The sequence below is a fragment of the Xiphophorus hellerii genome, chromosome 17, assembly GCF_003331165.1.
Source record: "Xiphophorus hellerii strain 12219 chromosome 17, Xiphophorus_hellerii-4.1, whole genome shotgun sequence".
NCBI lineage: Eukaryota > Metazoa > Chordata > Actinopteri > Cyprinodontiformes > Poeciliidae > Xiphophorus > Xiphophorus hellerii.
This window is the reverse complement of record NC_045688.1, coordinates 6,312,166-6,337,593: the sequence shown is the minus strand read 5'-3', so window position 1 is coordinate 6,337,593 and position 25,428 is coordinate 6,312,166. Positions and strand designations below refer to the sequence as shown.

The following is a 25,428-nucleotide window of genomic DNA, read 5'->3' as shown; positions in this document are numbered from 1 at the left end:
TATGACGTAGAAAATGTCCCAAAAAATGACATTCTATACTATGACGTCGAAAATGTCCAAAAAATGACATACTATACTATGACGTCGAAAATGTCCAAAAATTGACATACTATACTATGACGTCGAAAATGTCCAAAAAATGACATACTACTGTGACGTCGAAAATGTCACAAAAAATGACATACAATACTATGACGTAGAAAATGTCCCAAAAAATGACATACTATACTATGACGTCGAAAATGTCACAAAAAATGACATACAATACTATGACGTCGAAAATGAGGCCAAATGGCACATACTATACTATGACGTCGAAAATGTCACGAAAATGACATATTTTTGAGACGTCGAAAATGTCCCAAAAAATGACATACTATACTATGACGTCGAAAATGTCACAAAAAATGACATACAATACTATGACGTCGAAAATGAGGCCAAATGGCACATACTATACTATGACGTCGAAAATGTCACGAAAATGACATATTTTTGAGACGTCGAAAATGTCCCAAAAAATGACATACTATACTATGACGTCGAAAATGTCACAAAAAATGACATACAATACTATGACGTCGAAAATGTCCCAAAAAATGACATACTATACTATGACGTCGAAAATGTCACAAAAAATGACATACAATACTATGACGTCGAAAATGAGGCCAAATGGCACATACTATACTATGACGTAGAAAATGTCCCAAAAAATGACATACCATACTATGATGTCGAAAATGAGGCCAATATACCATGACTTCGAAAATGTCACAAAAATGACATAGTATACCATGACGTCGAAAATGTCACAAGAATGACATACTATACTATGACGTCGAAAATGAGGCCAAATGACACATACTATACAATGAGGTCGAAAATGTCACAAAATGACATAGTATACTATGACGTCGAAAATATCCAAAAAATGACATACTATACTATGACGTCGAAAATGTCACAAGAATGACATAGTATACCATGACGTCGAAAATGTCACAAGAATGACATACTACACTATGACGTCGAAAATGAGGCCAAATGACACATACTATACAATGAGGTCGAAAATGTCACAAAAATGACATACAATACTATGACGTAGAAAATGTCCCAAAAAATGACATACCATACTATGACGTCGAAAATGAGGCCAATATACCATGACGTCGAAAATGTCACAAAAAATGACATACAATACTATGACGTCGAAAATGAGGCCAAATGGCACATACTATACTATGACGTCGAAAATGTCACGAAAATGACATATTTTTGGGACGTCGAAAATGTCCCAAAAAATGACATACTATAGTATGACGTTGAAAACGTCACGAAAATGACATACAATACTATGACGTAGAAAATGTCCCAAAAAATGACATACCATACTATGACGTCGAAAATGAGGCCAATATACCATGACGTCGAAAATGTCACAAAAATGACATAGTATACTATGACGTCGAAAATATCCAAAAAATGACATACTATACTATGACGTCGAAAATGTCACAAGAATGACATAGTATACCATGACGTCGAAAATGTCACAAGAATGACATACTATACTATGACGTCGAAAATGAGGCCAAATGACACATACTATACAATGAGGTCGAAAATGTCACAAAAATGACATAGTATACTATGACGTCGAAAATGTCACAAAAATGACATACAATACTATGACGTCGAAAATGTCACAAGAATGACATAGTATACCATGACGTCGAAAATGTCACAAGAATGACATACTATACTATGACGTCGAAAATGTCCAAAAATGACATATTAAACTATGACATCGAAAATGTCAAAGAAAATGACGTAGTATACCATGACGTCAAAAATGTCCAAAAAATGACATACTATACTATGACGTCGAAAATGAGGCCAAATGACACATACTATACAATGAGGTCGAAAATGTCACAAAAATGACATACAATACTATGACGTCGAAAATGAGGCCAATATACCATGACGTCGAAAATGTCACAAAAAATGACATACAATACTATGACGTCGAAAATGAGGCCAAATGGCACATACTATACTATGACGTCGAAAATGTCACGAAAATGACATATTTTTGGGACGTTGAAAATGTCCCAAAAAATGACATACTATAGTATGACGTCGAAAACGTCACGAAAATGACATACAATACTATGACGTAGAAAATGTCCCAAAAAATGACATACCATACTATGACGTCGAAAATGAGGCCAATATACCATGACGTCGAAAATGTCACAAAAATGACATAGTATACTATGACGTCGAAAATATCCAAAAAATGACATACTATACTATGACGTCGAAAATGTCACAAGAATGACATAGTATACCATGACGTCGAAAATGTCACAAGAATGACATACTATACTATGACGTCGAAAATGAGGCCAAATGACACATACTATACAATGAGGTCGAAAATGTCACAAAAATGACATAGTATACTATGACGTCGAAAATGTCACAAAAATGACATACAATACTATGACGTCGAAAATGTCACAAGAATGACATAGTATACCATGACGTCGAAAATGTCACAAGAATGACATACTATACTATGACGTCGAAAATGTCCAAAAAATGACATACTATACTGACGTCGAAAATGACGCCAAATGACACATACTATACACTGACGTCGCAAATGTAAAAAAAAATGACATACTATACTATGACGTCAAAAATGTCCAAAAATGACATATTAAACTATGACATCGAAAATGTCAAAGAAAATGACGTAGTATACCATGACGTCAAAAATGTCCAAAAAATGACATACTATACTATGACGTCGAAAATGTCAGTCTACTATGTAGTATACTATGTCATTTTAGCTAATTTTGTACGTCATACTATAATACGAGTCATTTTTGTCCGTTTTGAGCGTCATAACATAATAAGAGTCATTTTTGCTCGTTTTGAACGTCATACTATACTGTCAGTTTTGAACGTTTTGAACGTCATATTATAATACTAGTCATTTTTGCCCGTTTTGAACTTCATACTTACTGAGTTATTTTAGATAGTTTTGAACGTCATACTATAATTCCAGTCATATTTGCCTGTTTTGAACGTCATACTTACTGTGAGTCATCTCGGCCTGTGTACACATCCGAAGAAAAATATTTTCTTCCTATTTTGAGCATCATATCAATCAATTTCAATTATTCAGACAATCAAAAACAAGAAACAGAGAACAAGAACAATAAAAATTTAAGAGTCATCCACTGCCATATAAACTAAGGTGCCAGTGATTCTACAAAGTAGAGAAGAATGTCACCGAGCTTTGAACATGATTGGTCAAAGTGTGAGTGATGCCGTATACAGAGTCTTTTACCCTACACATTTGTACATAATCTTTCGAATTAAAGTAGCACAAGTTGGTACATTGGCATTTACAAACCAATGTAAGTCATACATTGGTATTAGTCATTTTTGCACATTTTGAACGCTACACTTTACAGACATTTTTTTTCAAAATGTTGAAAAAACTATACCATTACAATTTTAGGTTATATTATACTATTTCAATCTGGAGTGACACACAGAGAAAAAGCTATAGTTAGAAAGTTTTCTTTGCCTTGAACCCCATCAGAAGACCTGCATGCTGAGAATTGCACGCTTGCACAAACAGCTCTAGGTGAGGTTCAGGGTAGTTTTCCTCTTCCCTCCCAGATATTGAGCCTTGTGAAGGGGTTCTTGAGTGATGATTGGTTGAAGCGAAGTGACGACTTGCATCTGATTGGCTGAGGTGTAGGCGTGGCAGTTGGATGATGTAGGTAGGCGTAAATTCAAGTCTCCCTGCTTGAATTTACGCGTTGGTTTCATTTGTCATTTTTTCCCCATTTTGAACATCGTAGTATACTGAGTCATTTTTCCAAAATTCTCAGTCATATTATACCAAGTCATCTTTTTTAAACAACTTTTCTCAGGCATTTTATTTGCAGCAAATTAAACAATTCAATATCTAGTGATATCTTTTACTGCTGTGCTCTGGTTTTTACACAATTCTTATTGCTGAAGTTTTCCTGGGCAAAGCAGATTAGATTTAAGCATTTTCTGTCTTTTTATAATAACAAAAAAAAAGAGAATAGACTGAAGGCACAGGTGACTGTAAGTTCATCTGGCAATAATGAAAATCTTTATTGTCCCATATCAGCATCTGTAGTTGGTCTATGGCACAATAAATATTGCGGTGATATGCCCCATGACACTGATGTGCACAAACTGGAGTCCAAATTTCCTATAATGGGATGAATGCAGTTTAAAGGTTCACTCTGAAGCAGGCAGAGGCTCCTGTTCATTTTATCAGCCTAGGCTGCTGAGGATGAAGGCTTCACACACCGAGCTGTCACTCACCACATGGTAAAAGTGATGGATCTTCATTGGTGATGAAAACATCCACCATACATCTCCAAATGCAAATGAACTATCTGCCTCGTTCAAGTGAACATAAATGCACAGATGTATATTTTACCCTTGACGTGGGTTTCAGCAGGGTGACCTTGAAGATGTAGCAGAGATACAAAACCCAGAGCTTTTGATGTCCATTAAGGAAGTGCTCTGTGTCTCATTTTGTGGAAATGGTTTCAAAAAACATGCTTTAAATGGTGGTTTATGGATGCAAACTTGGGAGTCGAGGTCTGATTTAACAAACCAGAGGAAGTCTACGTTCAGCTGTAATTTAATGTAGCATCCATTTAGAAATCAGACATTATTAAATGTTTTTGAGCACTTTGTTCCAACTTCCACCAGGTTTCATTTAGCAAACACCAAATAATATCCAAAGATGGAGAAATGCTTTTCATAATCCACACTTTTTAAACTTGACTGTATAAGTTTTGTACTGAAGTTGATGTGCTTTTTAATTAACATGCGCTTGAAACCGGGAAAAGAGGAATCAGCAGAGGACCTGATATTCAAATGCAATCTTAATCTGAAATTTTTCACAAAAAATAATTTAAAGCATCATGTCTAGCTGTTAACTACCTATGTTCAGAGCTGTTTTCTCTAAAGCAATTGCTCTGCAGAGGAACAAATGCTTTAAAAAGCATTCAAACATACTTCTGACTAAATGCAGTTAGATTTGTAAGAAAAAATAAACAGGATATTTGTACTTTGCTTATTTTTTTTATTCCGTAGATTTTTATTAGAATGCAAAGATTCATTACCTGGAAACAAGTTCAAACACTGTATCTGATATGGCATAAAGAGACGGAAAGAGAAGAGACTGCCAGAGACAGGATCATCACCAGTATTAGAATGTAAACTTTTACAGAAAGAGAGATGATGCAATGCCACATGAAGGCATCTATATTTACTGGTCAGAAAAAGTGAGAGTGAATAAACAACAAAACACTCCCCACAAAAACATCTGCAAAAGTGTCACAGAAATATACACTGAAGACAAAAAATAAATTCATCCTTTTTCTCATCCGTGTGGCTTCACCTGCACTACGTTTCTAAAATTAAGGAATTTACACCTTTCAACATAATCACACATTTCATTAGGGAAGCATTTGCTGAGGAGAAAAATTGAACGTTTACCTTAAAAAAAAACAACCGTTCCATTCTAGCGAAGGATAAAGCTGGGATTGGGATGGAACCTCACGTTTGAAGAACATGATTGGCTGAAACACATCATACTTAATATCATTCACATAAGAAATTTGCTGACAGGATAACATGGCAAATAACAGCTTGGCAACAGTGCAGATTGCTCTAGCTTGCAGGGGCTGATTAGGAAGTAGAGGATAAATGGAAAGTAATTATATCATGAAATTTTTAAGCATCACTGAAGGAGCAAGCTGGAGAAAAGAAATTATAAAAATTATGCTCAAGTGGAAGAGAAGCCAGACAGAAGGGATGAGATGTCTAAAAGGAGGAAGAGTGAGTCCATGCTTGTCGTTTGGGTTAGTCTTCTCGTCAATGCATCGCTTCCTGTCCATGTCGGTCTTTGGAATGGCGTTAATTGGATGGTTGCTTTAGTTTTTTATCTCTTTAACGGCGGTATCCGAACTCATCTGCATCGTCTGCGCGGAAATCTCCATAGCGCCAAATGTTAAGCTGATGAGAAGACAAAGGCTTTAATCAACCACAATGGAAGAAACAACCAGACATATATTAGACTTAATTCCTGCAAAGCTACAAGGGGCTGCCTGCATCTCCGGCTCCCTTTACTTTTTTTTTTCTTTTGTCTTTTTCCATCCAACACCACTCAGTCTATTACTTCTCCTGTTCCATTACCCAGACAGTGCATCGCCTCATAAACCGCCACATGCATCCTTTAAATGTCGCAGTTACCACAAAGTGGCTGCAAAAGTGTGCATAGTTATGCAAATGTTATAAAACTGTCCCATCTCTTTGTCTGGATGCATAACTGTGTCTGTGTAGGATGTTTTTTTTCTGTTCTCAGGCATGTGCACTCAGCTGTTAACGCTGTGATTCATAGCTAATTAGCAACTGTGCTAATTAGCGCTACTTATTAGCGATGAATGAAATGAATGAAGCCATTTTCCATTTCTCACACCGCTGCCTTTTTGTGCTCCTCCCTGACATCCTGAAAACACGGCAGCGACTCAGATGTGAACCAAGCTCACCATTACAGTCACATGACTGTCATTTCGTGGGAACACGCCAGAGAACCACTGGGTAAATAATAGAGCACAGGAGCAATGTATTGTTTAAGAACTGCAGCAGTAATGGTTGACAGTTTATGTCGGCTTGTTCTATCTAGTTGAAGCTATTATGGAAAGGCTGTCTAACAAAAAAAAATGCATTTACTTTTTATTTATACAGGTTTGGAATACATACATTCTTCTTCCACATCACCACCACTGCAAATTTAAATCTAAATGTTACCAACTCACAGTCTTGCAAAGGTCATGAAATTAAACGTTTAACATTTGAACATGTTACGACCTAAAACTTCAACGCAGTCATTAGAGGATGGGGGTGTTACGTGATAGATCACCACAAAGTTCACAAATAATGAAGGAAAACAAGTGTGACTGTCTTTTTGCCACATTCTTCTTTGTGAAATTGTTCCACCTCATGCTGACTGGAGAGCTTTTGTAAGCTTTAATCCTTTGTGTTGGCAAAGGTTCTCAACTGAACCTCGGTCTAAGTTTTTTTAGATTTATTTTTTAGATTCCTAAAAAGTTTTATAACGAGCATTATTATCCTTATATTCATGTTGGTTTATCACCTAAAATCCATAAGAAAACTTTCACTTTGTTGTAACATGACAACATTTTCAGAGAAGTAGTATAAATACTTTTGCAAGACACTCCCCTCTGTAAACAAGGAAATAAAAGATGTCACTGATATATTCTTGTTCCATCAAAGTATATCGCAAGGAGGAAGTGAGGAACTGAAAAAAAAAAAGTTAAATGCTACTTACCCTGGCACTCTTGGCAGATTCTTGGCTGTTCAGATACTCTGTCACCTACAGAAGAAAGAGATGAGCTATTAGCATGTCACATAACCACGTCACATGTCTGCTTTTTTTTTAAAAAATTATTATTATTAAAAAGAATTAGAACCAATGCATCATTTCCACCAGCTCTTCAACTGGAAGCATTTCCTTCCAAACATGCAGGGAGATTTCTGAGTTTCTTGTTGAAAGCCCAAATTTCTAAGAGGAAGGGTACATGCTCACTCTCCATGTAACAGAGGTTGCGAAGAGCAGCGTGTTCTCTGAAGATCAACAGGATCGAGATAACACACAGACGCAGCCTGGTTATGTCACTACAGTGTGGGAAGCATAGCAGAGATTTTTGACGTCACATGATGGCTCACTTTTTAGGGTCATTGCTTTCCCTGCTGCGTGTGGCGCATCACTTTGCTCTTCATGCAACAACTTCAACCATCAAAGTCAACTGAGATGAGAGCCTTCCTTAAATCCTCCTGCCTCTCTAGCCTTGGGCCAACACCTCGTCAGTTTGGAGTAGCAATTTATAATCAAGTGCAGTAGCGGGCCGCCATAAATGAGCCACAAGCTAAAAAGGAGCACAGACCCCAAATGTGATCTTGATTTTACTGTACAGTAGAGGGGGGGAAAAAAACCAGACGGCTAACAAACACTAGTAGAGAAAGATTTTCCGTGCTATTTTTCTTAAATGAAGGTCAAACTCTTACACTGGTGAAGTCACGCAGTCACCCTTCTAAATTCTATATAGTTTTAAACATTGTCACAATGATGCAATCTCATTTTCTCTCCATTTCTGGAAGACCGTTTTCCAAAGGCCTGGCGTTAAATATGTTGCGTTTAAAAATTAAAGATAAAAATGGATGGATGGATTTTTGGAAATGAGATGCTGAAAAGTTTGTCTTTTTGAAGAATTATTACAGTAAGGGAAAAAAAATCATTTACTGAGTACACAGAATATGCAAGAGTTAGAGGAGGAATGAAGGCCAATGTGCAAACGTTGAGCATATTGACTGCTTCTGCTAGAACAGCCATTTAGCCTCTTTGAATGAACCAGTGATGAGTAATAGGACACAGGGTCGGGGTGGGGGCAGAAGAGGATGAAGAGAGTGCATTTGTTTAGGTGGATAAGAGGAAGTATGGACCTTAGAGAGTTTGAGTGACAAACCCTCACAGTGAAGGTGTCCTTCACCATTTCCAGCATCAGTCCACATTATGTACAGAATCTGAACAAACTCTACAAAGTAACACCACAGCACATGTCACTTCAGCGGATAAAATCCATGCGGCAGATGAAGAATTTGGGCCTTTTCTGGGTTAACACAGAGGAAATCAGCTGCAAAGGAGGAACACAGAATCAAATTTCACTTGCAGCAAAAGATGAAACCATGTCACGGATTCAATTGTGCGCTGCTTTTTGTAGCTGATTACAGCAGCAGACGAGCTGGCGTGCGCTCAAGCACCAAAACAAGCATGCCAGATGTTAAAACAGTCGAGTGGGATGGGGATGGATAGGACTCTGGAGTTTAATTGCTTAGCTAGCTTGTGCACATAGGTTGATTAGATATCTGCGCTGCACACGGCACGGCCAAGATAACAGACCTACAGCTGGATCGTACGGCAGCTCTGAATGTGTGCATGTGGGTGTGTGAGTGGGGAGGAAAGTGCTGTGCCTGCACAAGGCATCCATCAAAGCCAACTAAGGCAAGAGATTTTTTGGAAGGCGGACGAGTATGGCGAGTTAGTCCCACCAGGCAGATGTCACCATATGGAGGACCCCACCAATGATATTTCACAGACGCACACAAAAGAAAGGCCGTAGATGCCATTTGGGCTCTGTAGGGGGGGCTGTCGAAGTTCACATCATGTTTCACAGTCTTCCAAAAGCTGCATTTAAAACTTAGGTGGAGGACAGTTGCATATCTGAAACACAAGTGATAAATTAGAGAGAAAATAAAAGCACAAGGAACGTGCATCTTTCAACAAGATACATTCAATGTTTTTTTTTTCAAAACTAATTACAAGTCTCCATGTAAATGCAAAAATATTTCGCAACAGATGCAAAGTCAAGAGCACTACAAGACAATATGCAAAGATGAAATGTTGCCGTACTGAAAGTTTCACTCGTCTGGTGGGGAGGGTGCCTTTATCAGCTCAACCCTCGTCTTTCACCGTTCTGCTCACTTCAGTTCAATGAACACAGAAGCCAATCAGTTGAGCTCTAGATTTTCGTGGGTTTTCTGTTAAACAGCGCCGTGTATCATGTGCCGGATCCGTCTTTCACTGCTCTTCTATGGACTCCAGTGGGGAGGCATAATGGCTCATTTATGACTCAAATGCATGCAAAAACCCACCCGGCGTGGCGAAGACAAGGAATTTTTCTCATTTAGGAAACAACTGTGGCATGAAATACGCAGGAAGGAAGGAGAATGCAAGATGATGGCAGTGAAGTGTGATCCTGAATTTTGTTAAAAAATGTTTCAGCAAAGCAAGGAAGACAGTAGTAATTAGGGAAACCTAAAGATGGTTAGTTTTCAGATGAAGCGCAGTTTTCGAGAGCTAAATATTGATCATAGGGAAAGAAGCTGCAGGGGGGGGAAAAAATGCAGTAATTGTGAAGGGCTTGGGTAGAAGAGAGCAGCTGGTGGTGGTGTTTGTCTGGATGACCCAACAGAGCTCCCATATGCCAGACAGATGCCAGTATGATGAGTGGTGACCATAGACAGTTTGGCTAAAGATGTAACTGCATGTTCAAGAAAGCCCCCTAAAGGGTTTAATTTATTTATTTTTATTAACCACAGAACTGCACATTTCACAGTTTTTAACCCATCAGTTCCTACTGATCTCATCGTCAGATACCAGGAAAACATATTTCCATGAAAACCACAAGTCAGTTTGAGTGGATTCAGGAAACTGACATGAGACTAAATGAGAGACGGTGTGTTGGTGTGAGGCTTTTGATGAGCTGAACGACAGGTGGTGCGGGCCCGGCGCTTTGGCACCGCTTAGTTTTTCTGACTGGCTGTGAATCTGAAAGAGTGAGCGGAACGCTGGCCCTCGTGCCATGTCCAGGTGGTGTTCTGGTAAACGTGGTGTGAAAGTGATGGACGTAAGAATGAGCTAATGCTGCACGTCTTTAGCAGGTTGAGTCCTTCTGGTGCGTAGGTAAGCTACGACTTTATTTATTGATTTTAACGCTGGTGAAGGAAAACTTAAGTTTGGATAAAGTGCACAGAAAAAGCTGATTATTAAAGGTTTGTTTACGTACTTGTTGACTTAAGTCACTCAAGTGAAAAGGGGGCAATGAGGTCCTTAATGTATGCTAAGCTTTTAGAGTCTGTAATTAAACAAGCAAGTTTAAAGAAATGACAACTTAACCCTTGTGACATTTACCTTTTCTGTTCTTTTTGTCTTTGTTGCTTAATCACAACTTTAATAGGGTAAACAAATATTTTTCTCTACTTTTTTTCCATAACTGGAGGGAAAACACTAAAATCAGATTCCACACCCTTCAATAACTGTTGGTAATGCATCCAGTTTTGTTCTCTCGTGTAATCTCAGACCCTCTCTGTCTGCACAGAGAGCAGAAAAACTGCACTAAACAGTCATCATCAGAGCATGTACTGGAACATAACGGCTTTTATGTTAGTAGCCCACACTGTTTCAAGTTGAGAGTACTTGGCTGAGAGACGGTCCTAAGAGACGTCTCTCGTTCAACATGCCCATGCATGAATACTGCATGGCAAGCAGAGAAGAGGCCAGGCTTTTTTGGGGGTGAGGGGATAAAAGGGGGTCTCTTCAGACTTGTCATCTTACAAGTGGTTTGATGGAGAGGAGCTTGTCTTGTAAGCACCATAGCTAACCAGAGAAATAACTCTCTAAGGCCTGTCATGGCTGAGTGGGACGAGGGAATCCCAAAGTGAACATCAACATGCTGAATGGAAAGCAGGCCTTTCATACTTAGTCGTCATCAATGAGGCTGACCACAATAATTGGTAAATACCTCTTAACGATTATGGTCAGAAGAGGAAATTGTCACTATGTGGCTTATGTGCATCACCATGCTAGTGAAAAAATTACTAGTTTTGAAACTAGTAATTTCAAAATCATGAGAATAAATGGTTTGTTTCAGGTTTAAATGGGAGTCTTAAAGACTCTTTTGAAGGGAATGCATGGAAGTATATTATGTCTGGTGACAAAAACCAGGTGCTATGTGAGCTCTGTAAGGTTTCTTACAGAAGCACAGGCTTGATGCACTAGCTTCCTAAAAGTAGGACAACAGGCTAATCAGCCAACAGAATAGTTCAAACTACCATTATTATTTTCAAGCTGATAAATGTACTCTTTAAAGTTTCTAAAAATTGTTGATACATCTTACCCAAGTATTAATGCAGTCTAATCAAGGTTTGATTGACTCTGGTCCTGAGTTTAATAATGTCCAGTCTTCATGCAGCCAAAAGTATATTGTTGATTTCTAAATCCTACAGGTCCCTGCTAAACTGCTCCTTATGGTTTCTTTTTTCTTAACTATAAGCATCATAATACATGTGCTGAGCTAGTAAATGCCAACAAGTCATCTTTTAAGTGCTCTCAAACATCAGCATCATAACGTCAGCGGAGCTAGCATGTCCTGTCTGTCTACCTCATAGGGAAAGTACTTTCAAACAACGCTGTTGTGTTAGTCTTGTTGGCTAAAGAGGATCACAGATGTTTGGTTCTGGATGTAATCGCCAAGTTAGCAGAGTTTCAAAGTTGGGGAGATGGTGAATGTTTGTTATTAGAGCACTGCTGTTGGATGAAACGCGTCAATGTGAACAGTCATTATCGATTTGGATGCCAATGACTATCTTTGAATAATTACTTTTCTTACTATCGATTTTGAGATAGCAATTAGTTTGACATACCTGGTGGAAGTCTTAAGATATTCAACTATTTTATTAGAAAAATGTTAAAGTATTTTGATAATAGAAACAAAGAGAGACAAGTGCAAAGGGAGACAAGTTCACATCATATTTGTGAGGGTCAGTGCCACTGATCTGAGGCTGGCTGGGATTTCTTCCTGTTGCCTGCTGGTTAGCCTCCCTTCCAGCATGGCTGTCGGAGAAGATCAGACACTTTGGTGGGAACTAACATGACAAGCCCACCAGCATGGGTTCATACAGTTAAGAGGTCACACTCATGTAACTCAACAGATCCACGTATACTGTCCAGCTCTCTCCCAAAGGCACCTTGTAATCAAAGGAGATTACAGTTTTATTCCAATTAGAATCTTTGAATATGCATTTTCTTTTCCAGAAAAAAAAAAAAAAGCTTGACAACATCTTGGTTCTCATAAGTCTGGAAATGATGGTGGGCAGACATTTATATGCATTCATCATGGAAAATGGACTATAGTCTGTGAAGAGACGCGTGCCAGCTCGGTCCTCAGATCAATGTAGCAGGAAAATGTGAAAACTGGCTCGACTGTGTGTAGAGTCAATGATGACGGAGTAGAAACTGCCCATTTAAGACCCCATCTCCAATATTTCTTGTAAAATAGATATTGAGCCTTTACTGGGGAGAATACCTGCTGTCACACAGCCGTAGAGCACAATGAGAATGAAACCAGTTAAAAAATGAAGATGGCAACTTGAGAAATCGTTTGGGTGAAGTTTCCAAAAAATGGTTAGAAACCACTTACGGACTTTTAAGCTTAATCAGAATGTGATCAAAATCTATAGACATAAATGTTTGTTGTTTTTCCATTTCACTTTAAATTTGCAGATTTTGTGAAATTATATGCTATTTTATTTCTTGTCTAGCTAATAGCCTCACCTGTCAACTTTTAACATTTGTTAACACGGCAGATTGCCCTAGCATGCTACCACTAGGTTTAGCAAGTTTTACTTTTTCCAGCATAAGTATCACTAAAGAATGAGACAAGAATAAAAACCACAATATATGGACGTGTAAAACCTGGACTAAACTATTCTACACTTCACTTGATTTCTATTCCTTTGATTTGTGGCAGTAAAAAAAAAGATTCTTAAAAATAGTCTTATCTCTAATGTACCCTGTCACCATCGCCACTCTGTCATTAATTTTAATCCAATAATTTTTTCTGTACTTCATTAAAACATGTGTAATAACTATGAGGGCCAGTCTGCTAATGAGCAACATCTGGGCTACATGAAAAGAAGATTGCCCAACAGGCCTAAATTTGTAGCTGTGCATCTTGAGTAAAGAAGCGCTACGTTTCCATGTAGCATAAAATCAGTGTCCTTAGCTGTTCTTTGCAGTGGATTCCATGATACAAAGCTTCCTTTGCAGTATAGTATATGTGCCAAACTGCAGAATAGTGCTTTGATAAATGGAACGAGTCATCCCTGGAGGCATCCTGAACGTGAGCCTCCACACTTATTTCCTGTATGGATTCCCCACATCCAGCCACACAGCTCAATCTTCAGCTACACTCACAAACTCCATTAACACAATTACCCCGCTGTGCCATTAACTACAGTGGGGGTTCTAACTGTGAACTTTAAAACAAACCACATGAGGCAGTGTGTGTGCAAAAAAAGAAAAGACAAAAAAGATGCATAAATAACAAAAATCTTCTTTGCATCTTAAGCTTCTCACAACTTCTCAAGTTGCCTAAAGCGTTTTACAACTTCAGAGAGCCCTGCTCAACGTTTATACATGAAAAGAAGGACCTCCGTATGAATGCAGCAACAATATAGGCAGAGAACATTTAAAAAAACAAAACTATATTTCCCAAGGGACTTCCTGGGTAATTAAAGATTCCTCGACTCATCTGTCACTCTCACACTTAAAAAGCTACCTCACAGCTGTTTTCCCCACAGTCTACTTTCTGCTGACACACTCTGGCACACCCCCTCTCACTAAAGGTCTAACACAGGTGTTCAGATACATGAGCTTAGCCTTTAAACGCCGCTGCTACATCTTAATCTAGTCCTAAGGGACAGTTTAGAGATGAGGCCTGGATCGATATTGCAGAAGTGAGCGCCGGTGATTTATAATAATTGCGCCAGCAGAGAAGTGACAAACGCATCCGTATTTGCAATTGACTTGTGATTATCAAACTGGAGATTATTAGCTTGTAACGCTAATGAACTTTGCGGGGCTAGCACCAGTGTCAGTTAGCTGAGGTGACTGGACGAGACAGCTAGCACCAAGTGGCCTGCCACAGTTTGAATCAGTCATGCCGCTGGCAGCTGCTGACAGAAAACACTGGTGAAAAGCAGCCGAGCACAACAGATAGTGCTGCTAACCACACAGCCATCTTCCACTTGAGCTGCCATGACAGACTCATTACATCTTGGACAAAGAAATATCAGGTCCGGGTGCAGATTTCTGTGAGCTGGTCAAAAATAGATGCTGCAGGCGCTTTCTGTGTAACCAATCAGGCAGAAAGAAAAATACATTTCATATCTATTTCTAATTCTGTTGAGCCAGGTATGCTTCTTTTTTTTTTTTCTTCCACTGAGCGAAGACGCCGTTCAGGTCTTGCACCTCTACCTTCGCTTTAAATAGTAAAGGAGGCATTATGACATTATCAGCAGAAGTCTCACAGGGCAACATCAGCTGATGCAAGCTGCAAATAATCACACAACATTTTAAATCAGAGCTCATTATCAGGCTGCTGCCAGGTCTGATCTGAGCAGCTCTCCACTCTAATTCCTGGGGATTATTACTCATCATGACATAGCACTGAAAGACAAAATGCAAATTAGAACACGCAAAAGCCAAACAAGCTTCCCACCAAATACTGTGCAGATCACTTGCTGTTGCTCCGCTTAGATAAAATGAATACCAAGGCCTATTAAAAAATAATAAAAATAGAGAAAACAGTGAGGGGAGATTGGTAGGATTTTTTTTTTCTAACTGATAAAAGCAATTTGACAAGCGATAAAAAGAAGCAGAGGATAAATTGCAAATGCAAGAACAAGCAAAGTAATTAAGAAGCGAGTGATAAAAAGATACAAGTTCTAGGGAACAAAGGAATCAAGATCAAGTTGATGAAGAGAATACTCTGTCTTGCACACACACTTTTCACATTTTGCCAAGTTACAAACCTTATTTTATGATAGATGAAAAAGTAGATAAAAATCTTCAACACTGACCAGTCGGAGAATAGACTTCCCACACCATAATGCTGCCACCACCATGTTCTACAATGGGCATGGAGAGTTCAAGGTGATGTGCAGATTAGTAAGGATTTTCTATTCATCCACTGATACTGGAATCGGCATCACACTGGATTTAACCCACAACTTCCAATTCAGGCACTGTTGTGTACAAATGAATGAAACGCTTCCTGGAATTTAGTAAAAAAAAAAAAAAACATTAAAAACATTATGTAAATGGCCACAACAAGGAAAAATCTGGTAGAGTTCAGGGTTTGTTAGTGTTCAAATTAAAAAGGCAGAATTTCATAAATGCATAAGGAACAGAATTTAGAGCGATAAATAAAAGAAGAGGGAAGTGTGTTAGTGAGTATCGGGGTGAGTGTCCATGTGGCACGATGCCATTGTTTTAAGAGTTTATAGAGCCAGGACCATTTAAGAGAAGCTCAGCTTATCTGCTCTGCCTGAGGAGGGGGAACGCATCAGAGGTTGTTAGAGAGGGGGACTAAATGTTTGTACACAGAGAATCAATCAACATGGTAAACATTCATCATCTCTGGTTTGCTTTAGGTATTAACTTTTTTAAATACTTCATAGACGTTTTTTTGTCATAATAAATGAGCTATTTGTCATAATAAATTCTTTGTCATAATAAATTCAATTAGCTTTTTGCATCTACACCCATAGGAAAATCAATGCCCACTTAATTACATAATTGTCAGAAATTCTACTGGAGGAAGAAAAACAAAAGTCTTCCACCAACTCAAGAATAGCAGTTGCCATCGGGGGCAATCAGACCAAATGACATGGTTGACACTGCTCTAAATCTGGCTGCCTGAGGCAACTATTACTGAGCTGGTGAGCTTTGCTAACAGCTCATTTATGACACCAACATGCTGATTACATGTACCCGTGGCCGGCACTTTATATGGCAGCCACTTTACCTGGCAATCTACAAAGTACAGCAGAACTCCACCTAAGGGGCTGTTGAAACAAAAACAAACATTGGTACAGAAATAAAAGTTCTCCAGATCTATATCTGAATTACAACATTAACTTGATTTGGGAGTATTAAATCTGCCTAAGTGGATACAGTGTGCAATTATTGCATTTTCTTGGTCATAATTTTTGCTTGTCATCTGTTTCCCTTTTGTCTAATTCCACTTACTTTCCCAATAATCTGCCGCAGGTATTAAATCATAATGCACGTCCCATTCTGGGTAAAAATGCTAAACAGCAGCTGTCCATATGGTGTGCATCATGAGCATCTACTAAAGTACAGCTTAAGGTGGAATGCACTTGAAAAAGAAATAAACTCCAAATGGATGAAAATCCCCTCCCTGCTGTCTCCCTCTTGGGACAAAGCCACCCTCAAAGACTGGTGTTAACCTTCAGTGCACTTATGACTGACTATTAATGGCTGCTCAAGTGCCAATGAACATTACAGCCCATCTGTTATATAATGCTTTAGAACTTGAGTACAGATTACAGTGACCATGTTCCAATCCCCAGCACTGGATAAAGAACAGACAAACAGGATGAGATGGGGAAGGACAAAAGTCACTTTTACATGCAGGCTGATTGTCTGAGTGGAAGAGGAGGAGGGGTGTGAACGAGGACGCGGAAGACGGTGTGCCGTACTGTAGCACCGAAGGCTAAACGAGATGAAAAATGAGGCACGGATCCAGGTGGCAACAAAAGGTTATATCTTAAAACATTTTTTGGCTGTTGCTCCAGCAGAACAGTATTTTTTGTTGTGTCACCAGCAGCAGGAGTCGTGGCACCCATGAATCTCTAAGCCAGTGTGCACCTTGTAAACAAATGACTCCACACAAACACAAGTACTGTAGATCAAAGATGCAACCATTTACTAAAGCAGCAGGGATAACTGTAAATTCACCCAGCTGACACTGTGAACAATAGCTCATCTAAACCACTTCGTCACTTGCTTACATATTTATCTTTTTAGCACACGTTTAAAAAAGCAGAACAGGTGTGGAATATGTCTTAACAGCTGACTTTAACATGGGGTTCATTCAGACCAGACCCATTTTAGCCTGCTTTATAATCGAGTTCTTCTTTGTTTGCCTAGAAAGTCCGGTTCGATCGGGGAGGTGTGAATGCATAATAGAACCCTGATGCAGACCAAACCAAAACGAAGTCCAGTAGGTTGAATGCATATGTGAAGGCCAAGCAGACCGGAGACCACTCCAAAAGCAGGAAGTGAACTCTTGCGCAGGGCATCCTGGTTGAATACAATCAAAACAGATTCATGAGACTAGAGCTAGAGGGAGGAATGGCTCGCAGACTTTTACCAAAGACAAGAGAGAAATCCTACAACTTCTAAAACTATTTTTGCTTACATTTCACAAAGAAGGAAGTTGCGCTAATGTGTTCTTCAGAGGTGCTTGTTATGTTTCCTTCAGTAACTCTTGGTGCAGCGCCACCACAGGCGAGGAGGTGTACATGTTTTTCAAAAGGTTAGCTTTGTTTGACAGTGCGGTGTGAAAACGTAACAACTGTTGCAATTTTGGTTCCCAATTGAACTGAGTCTACCAGACTACCAGGTGATGAGAAACAAAATAACAAAAAAATTATAAAAAGAAAGTATGACTTGGATAGCATCTAAAAGTAGTCTGATCTCCCTTCTGCTCATTGTTCCAAGTAGGATAAATGGAAGATCGCAATGATACTCAGAACCGCGACTCAGATTATATGTGGAATTACCTTCAGGACAAGCTGTAGAGCTTTACTTTAACACAAACTTGTAAGCACTTTGGCAACACTGCTGCTTGTTAAGCTTCCTTCAGATCAAAATATCAAACTGTAGCCAGCAAGGAGGGGGCAAATGGAGAAACAGCTGTTGCATACTAAACAGGAACCATTAGATCCTACAAAACCTAAATCTGTGTGCAGTCTATAAGCCTATTAGTGGAATAGCTAGGAGGGTTTAATCACTGTCATTCGTCTGTAGGGTCCATTATGCCAAGACTGAATTATGGTCACTCACTCCACTGTGGAGGTCGGAAGTCGAAATACTCTCACAATGCACACTCTGAGGTGGGAGGTAAAACTTCACGGACAAGTGGGCTCTTACAAACAACTTTAGGCTTTGATCACTTTACCTCGTTGTTATTTAGTTAACCTTTGCACTTTATAGAAACACTTAACCATTTCTTTGTGCATTTGATTTTCATATAAAAGACAGTGATTAATATAAGGGTTGTGTAGGAGCAGTACTTGTAGCAGGAATCCATATCTCCCATTTACTTTATCTTTGATGTACAGAGCAGCTTCGAGTCTGCAGGAGGAATTAGCATAACGAGTGAAGAGTAAATGAGCAAAGCTTAACCGTTTGGCAAAATGACACTGTAGCGGTGTTTAAATGTACACTGATTCAGTCACAATTTTACATGCAGTTATAATAGGCAGAAGTGCCATTAATTTTTAATTTTTAATGATTTTTACATTCCAGGGTTGAATAATTACAAACAACTTCGATGGCCTAATTTAAAATATGAATAAGGAAAACAGAGGAGTCAGTGTGAGGTCTTTAAATTTAACAATCCTGCCAGTAATTCTGGTGCATCAGAGAAATGAGGAGAACTAGTTCCAAATTCTTCACTTTCACATAAATGAACACCTAGGTAGGTAAGGCTTGGACACAACTAGGTGTTCTGACAGGACAATGACCCTAAGCTGATTTAAGAATGGATGAATCAGATTTAAATAGCACTTCAGGAATGAAGACCTGGAAATTTATGGGCTGGGCCCTTGCCAGCAAACCAACCAATTTAAATTAGCTCCACCATTTTTGCTCAAATTAATGTCAATAGCTTCTAGATGGCTACAAAATTATTGTGGTTCCCCTGGACCTTGCTAAAAATTTAAAGGGGAGTTTGTATAAATTGAAGCTTATTTGTTTCCAAATATCACATGGAAGTTACTTGTAATGTAGTCATTCCACCACAAAGAACAAAAATAAAACATTTCAAAATAATCAATTAAAGTCCAAAATTAATAAGACAGGAGCATTTAAAATTCTGACCGGAGCTGTTACATGAAGAAAAAATATCAACATTTTATTCAGAGTTCATTTTGAGCATACATAAAAATGTATTACGTAAGAAGTAAATATCAATTGTTGCAGAAAAATGGAGTGAGGGCACAAACAAACTGACCTCAGAGGAGTGGAGCCACATTTCTCTAATAGGATCAGTGGATTGGAAGATCATGTAATGAAGAGAGAACCTGGCATGTGACTACAAATGATGTATTCAAATATGAAAATAATGGCACACAGACAAATCACAGCCGTCACCTCCTTTATGTCCGACTGATTGGAATCCGCAGCAGTTTGTAAATAACAGGGAGCGAAGTGAAAGAAAAACATGGTCTGGAAAAGAATAAACTAAAGGGTCCATCGTTGCAGGCATCCTCTCCATCATGTTGTCACGCAAAGCTATAAACAATTCGAACCTGTCCGTCGCAAATACAAGCACTTTTACTTTGACATGTTTAACTGCCCCGCTACATTACAAACTGCAGCAGCTGTTAAAGAGATGCCGGTCATGGAACTCTCGCTCAATACCATTCTGACTGCAAGGACTTTGGTGTCCATCAATATTTCACACCCAAACAAGAAATAGAAAAGGCACTTAAAATAATACACATAAAAGAGCCAACATCAGCACAAATGTTGAAATATCAATCCGTGCAGCGTATTACACCCCGCCTGTGGACTGCTCTTCTCAGTCAAGCAGCTACAGCAACAGAAGAAATCTCTGAGAACTTTTTAACACTCCACTCACCATTTTCTGCAGGTGCTTCTCCTTGCGGACGTCCACCATGACCAAGCCCTCTTTGACCAAGCCCAGGCCCACGTCATCCTTGGTGTCCCCAAACTGTATTGTGACGTGTGGGCAGGTGGCCCCTGAGTACTCCACATTCAGCAGGCATTGGCTGTTCTGGATGTCCCGCACCACACAGTCCACCACATCAGCACGGGCGTCCTCCTGGAGAAGGCAGGGGAACAATTGGTGCACTTAAGCAGTTGAGACAAGGTTTGTTTTCAATGGGCAACACTTTTTCGGACGTAAATTTTTTGTTCATTCTGAGGAATATAAAACTTGAGTGTAAATTTACAGCAGATATTTCAACACATGTCTGGACAAAAAGCTAAGTGGATAGATGAACAGATGGCTGGATTGATGGTCGGTTAAATCACAGATGAAAATAGATGAAAAGACCATGGATAAGGGAATAAAGTGTGCAAATACAAATATGTTCCCATAGTTAACCTGGCCTGGAAAATGCTCAAAAGAAAATCTATAAATTTCTAGACTGCAAAGGAACACTTTACAAATATTAACTTGGGTTAAAAAGAGGGGAAAAAACAAAACACAGTTAATTACAATAGCGCTAGACTGTTAAAAACCTGTGGCTGCTGATGTTAATTCAGTATTCTGAAGCATGGCGAACACGGACTGAACGGCTTTTTTCACTTCCTCTGCTACCGTCACTAAAACTACAGGCAAAACTACAGCACAGAAAATTTACGTCATTGATCACAAGTTTCTCCTTCTCTTCTCTGATTGAAAATCTACTGTAGGCAATCCAACCAAAGAGAAGAAAACACAGACTGCGCACATTTTTTTTGTGCGTGAAATTGCACAGGAAGTCAACGGCCAGGCTACAGTGGTGCAGGACATCTTTCAAAGCTGTTCTCTTCTCCCTTGAACTTTTCAACTCTTAAAATCCAGCAATTAAATGAACATATGGAGAAGACGATAGTCACACAGCTGCAACAAAATCTTGACCTTATGTCCTTCAGCAGACGGGGTGAAAATGAAACTAAGAGAGTTGGCTTTGGCACCTTCAAAAGAAAGAAGACAGCATAAAAAGAAAAAACAACAGCCCCTCGCCCCTTCCAAACAAAAAACAGAAAAAGAAAAAAAAATCAGCTCCTGGCCATTAACCATCCCTTCCCTACACCATCTATCTCTTTGCTACCCTTCTTTCTCGCCCTGGTCTTGTCTCCATGGTAACCCCCTTCCAGCTAGCCACCCTTGGGCATCTGCGCGTCTGGTGTATGTGTGTGTGAGTGAGCGAGTGTGGGCAGGGAGGCTTATTCGAGGAACAAAACTAGAAGGGCCTTTTTTGTCCCCTTGTCTCCCCCCGGTCAACTTGTCACAGTCGCCGTGGGGACCCTCGGGGCGAGGGGGAGACGACTGCTGATGAAGAATAGAGTAATGCTTATGAAAAGACAATAGAAAATTCATAAGGACCTTTCAATGTCTTCATCTTTCACGCTACGCGTTGAAAAAAGCAGTTTGATGTAGGGACGTGTAGATGAGTAGACTTAAAAAAAAATTTTAAGCAGTTCTTCCGCCACAGATATAGACTTCACAAGATCTTAAACCATTTCCTTTTTTGCAAATTTTTAAACTATAAAAACAGATGTTAATAACTATTCATTTACAACAGATATTTCTATAGTCATAAGGAAAAAAATACAAGTGGAACAGATGGACCTGATCAGGGGCACGAGAACTACAACTTTTGGAAATACTTATCCAAATTTAAAAAGTAGGATCTCTGATTTACATAAATGCTTTAGAATCTACCATTTGTAAATCAGCCATAAATCAAACTGTCAGGGCTGCATTTCATCTCGCAGGCTTTTAAAATCAAGTTTCAGCATCAAACTTCTCTTGAATGTGCCTGAAAAGTATTATGGAAATTACCGTCATAAACTGTTCCCTACTTCACAAAAAAACTGCAAAGATGTGAGGTGTCGGATGTGTTTGTCGACCTTTACTTTGCGATTTTAGCTTAAAAAGTCATTTCTTGTTGCCAGTGGATTTTGCCATGACTGTGATTGGAAAACGGGAAATGGTAATGCAGTATAAGTGAAAGGAGCTTATAAGTTAATGAGCTGCCTTTTCTTTTGACTATTTTTTTTAACTGACAATCTCGATAAAAATTTAATCTCCAATTAGCTCAAAAAGACAGAAAAAATATTAGTGGAGCCATGTGAATGGAATGACAACCTTTAAAAGGGAAAAACACAATCTAAAAATGTGATATTTTTTGCTGCAGCGACGTGTCATGGATGTGACATTCATGATGCCTCCTGCTTTGATACAAGTCACCAGGACACATCTCAGGTAAAAAATAAAATCTACCCCCCCCCCCTTAAAACAGAAGAACAGTAGGAGTTTGTCACGGCTGACACTTTTTGAAAATACTGTCACTTTACAGAGTATCTGATGAGAAACAACAGGATGCAAGCAGTGGGATTTCATCCAAATGGCAGACTTTTAGTCTTCGAAAAGAACTTTTCAGAGAGTGACTAAGACGCCAATTATGACTTGTGAAGACAGATGTTTTGTGCAAGGGCATCAGGTGGTGGGTTACGGGAGGAAGGCAGCAACCTTTCTAACAAAGCTTCTGTACCAGCGGGGCACCATGCTGTCAGTGTGTCAGATAGCAACCAGAAGAAACGGAAATCTGAGACAAAACGGAAAGTTGAGACGCAGGGGCGACGGAAAGACGACTGAGCAGAAGAGGTGTAAGGTGTGTGTCAGACTGAAAGGTGTGCTACAGGTTTTTAATGCTTGTGTATGGGAGCTTTAACATGGAGGTGAACCCTGTGTCCCACGGGTTGCTCCAACAGATGGGCTACTTCATTACTGACTCATGAGAGGTGGCAGCACAGAGCTCAGACAGCCTGCTTTTCATTTATCATTTTTAGGAAGAAAGTGAAGAAATTCTGGGAAAAGAATGACATTTTCAAATCTAATCAACTGTTTATATTTATGTATATGTATGTATATATAAAAAAACAAATCGGCTTGCATTCATCAAAAGCAGACTTTAACTCAATAGGCACAGATAAACTTTAGCAGCATAGCCAAACAAACAAATCCTGCAACTCGATGAATCCCGGGATCATATCTAAAGTGGTCTGCATCTTATGCAGCCTACGTGACACAGAAATCTTCTAAAAGCAAATCACACGCAGCAGAATAAATCCAGGATTTAAGTCGGCGCCAACAAGGCCTACAGCTAAAGTAAACCCGCTTTGGTTTGATTTGTATGCAGTCGGTTCAAGACGCTGCCAACGAGCCGACCTCCTGACACACAAGCACACGTACGTGCCTGTGGTCACTGAAGGTTGAGTAAACATGATTATTGCTGCAGAAAACAGCGGAAGGTGCTCAACCATGTACGTACGCCAGCGTAACAAGTAGATATCATCTCTGCATAGGAAAATAACAGTTCAGGCTGCTGAATAATTGAAGGGAATGTTATCAAATTTGTTTAAAAAGAACACAGATGGCAAGTTCTTTTTCTTCTTTTTTTTAATCTTTGTGCAAACATGAAAAACTAGTGACTTTGCGTTTGTCATTGCTCTCTTTTGCTTCTGTTACATCTATTATCCGAGCGCGAGCATCGTTTTCACAAGACTGCCTGGAATGGAAAGTCAGCCTTGTCTATCAGTTCCAGACTTATCACACGGTGTGATTTGTGAAACTCAAACACTTTTCATGTCATGCCAGGAAAGTCAAACTTTCAAAAGTTGTCAGAAAGCGGGACGGAAGAAGCCGATATCTCAGCTAATTTCGGAGCTCGTGGCTGCAAAAACATGTCTGCTCATCTGTGCACTTACGTCCTGTGGGACCTGGATGAAGGCGAAGGTGTACTCCGTGGCCTGTGCTGGCAGGGTCCTGGTGCTGAAGGCGGGAGGTATGGCAGCCAGACGGGTGCTTGACACAACTTCTCTCTGAGGAAGGACACAAGAAGGACATTTGAAACCCGGCACACAGCAGCTTTCATACGTGTGATGTTAACGACATCTTGTGATATTAAAACGTCACAATATTTCTTGTCTTGACGGTGTCTGGGAGCGATATTCAGTTGCTGATGCCATGAATTTATTATGAGTCCTAAATATAAAGGTGAGTGCCTTAAGCTGTATCTACCTACTTGTGTTTGAGACTTATTTTCAAATGAGAAAATAAGTACTCCTTAGTTTCTCTGTACTAAAATACGTCTTGTTGGACATTATCTGGATACATTAGCCTGTATATACCACTTTTAAATTTGTTTGACAGCATTTTGAAAAAAAGAAAGTAACAGAATGAATGATAAAAGAGGAATAATTTGCAAAAACTACATCAGACTAACTGCTAATAATGGTACAGTGAGTATCATTGAATTTTACTGACACCAAGAGAGCCCCACAATGCAATGTGACATGAGACTAGAAATCTGTAAATATGGAGGGAAGTGTTAATTGTATGAATCTGCATTTCAGCAGTTTTTACTACAGTATAAATACTTGATTTTTACTTGTAAATGAAACATTTTATTTCCTGGATGCAATGTTTCTTTCTTCAATTAGATTTTATATTTGTATTGCACTCTAACAGTACCAGAATAAACGGGAAAAAAAATGTGTGAGGCATCTTCTTTCGGTTGATAAAATACTTCACACTCTTGTAAGTAAACCATATAATAGTTGATACACCTGCGAAGGTGCAAGTTCCATATGCGTTTCAGCTTAGCTAAAGTAAGGATGAAGACGGCCCAAGATGCAAGATGTGATAATCCCATCGTCGTGCTGTACCGGGTGAATCGACTGAAAAGTCTGAATTGGTTGACGCACTCAGAGTGGTATGTTTACTTGCCTCGGCAAGACACTGATATAAGGAAGCAGATTTATTTTACCTTCAGAAACTTGCAGCAAAACATGTTTTAAATGTATAAAGTAGGACTGATGTGTATGAATGCACAAATTAAATTGATTTGATCTGAATATGTCAATTTTCTCTT

The 25,428-nt window shown here is 39.2% G+C and overlaps 1 protein-coding gene across 1 annotated transcript in view; it reads right to left on the bottom strand.

The window, feature by feature from the left end:
• Window positions 1–5,143: 5,143 nt before the first annotated feature.
• snd1 (staphylococcal nuclease and tudor domain containing 1) overlaps window positions 5,144–25,428 on the bottom strand; it is a 188,126-nt gene continuing 167,841 nt past the window's right edge. Inside the window, exons 21-24 of the mRNA XM_032588843.1 lie at window positions 24,263–24,376; window positions 20,400–20,603; window positions 7,436–7,480; window positions 5,144–6,099 (exon numbers count right to left, since the gene is read on the bottom strand). Coding sequence (XP_032444734.1) covers window positions 6,034–6,099; window positions 7,436–7,480; window positions 20,400–20,603; window positions 24,263–24,376 — 429 coding nt within the window. The 3' untranslated portion in view covers window positions 5,144–6,033. The remainder of the gene's footprint in view (window positions 6,100–7,435; window positions 7,481–20,399; window positions 20,604–24,262; window positions 24,377–25,428) is intronic.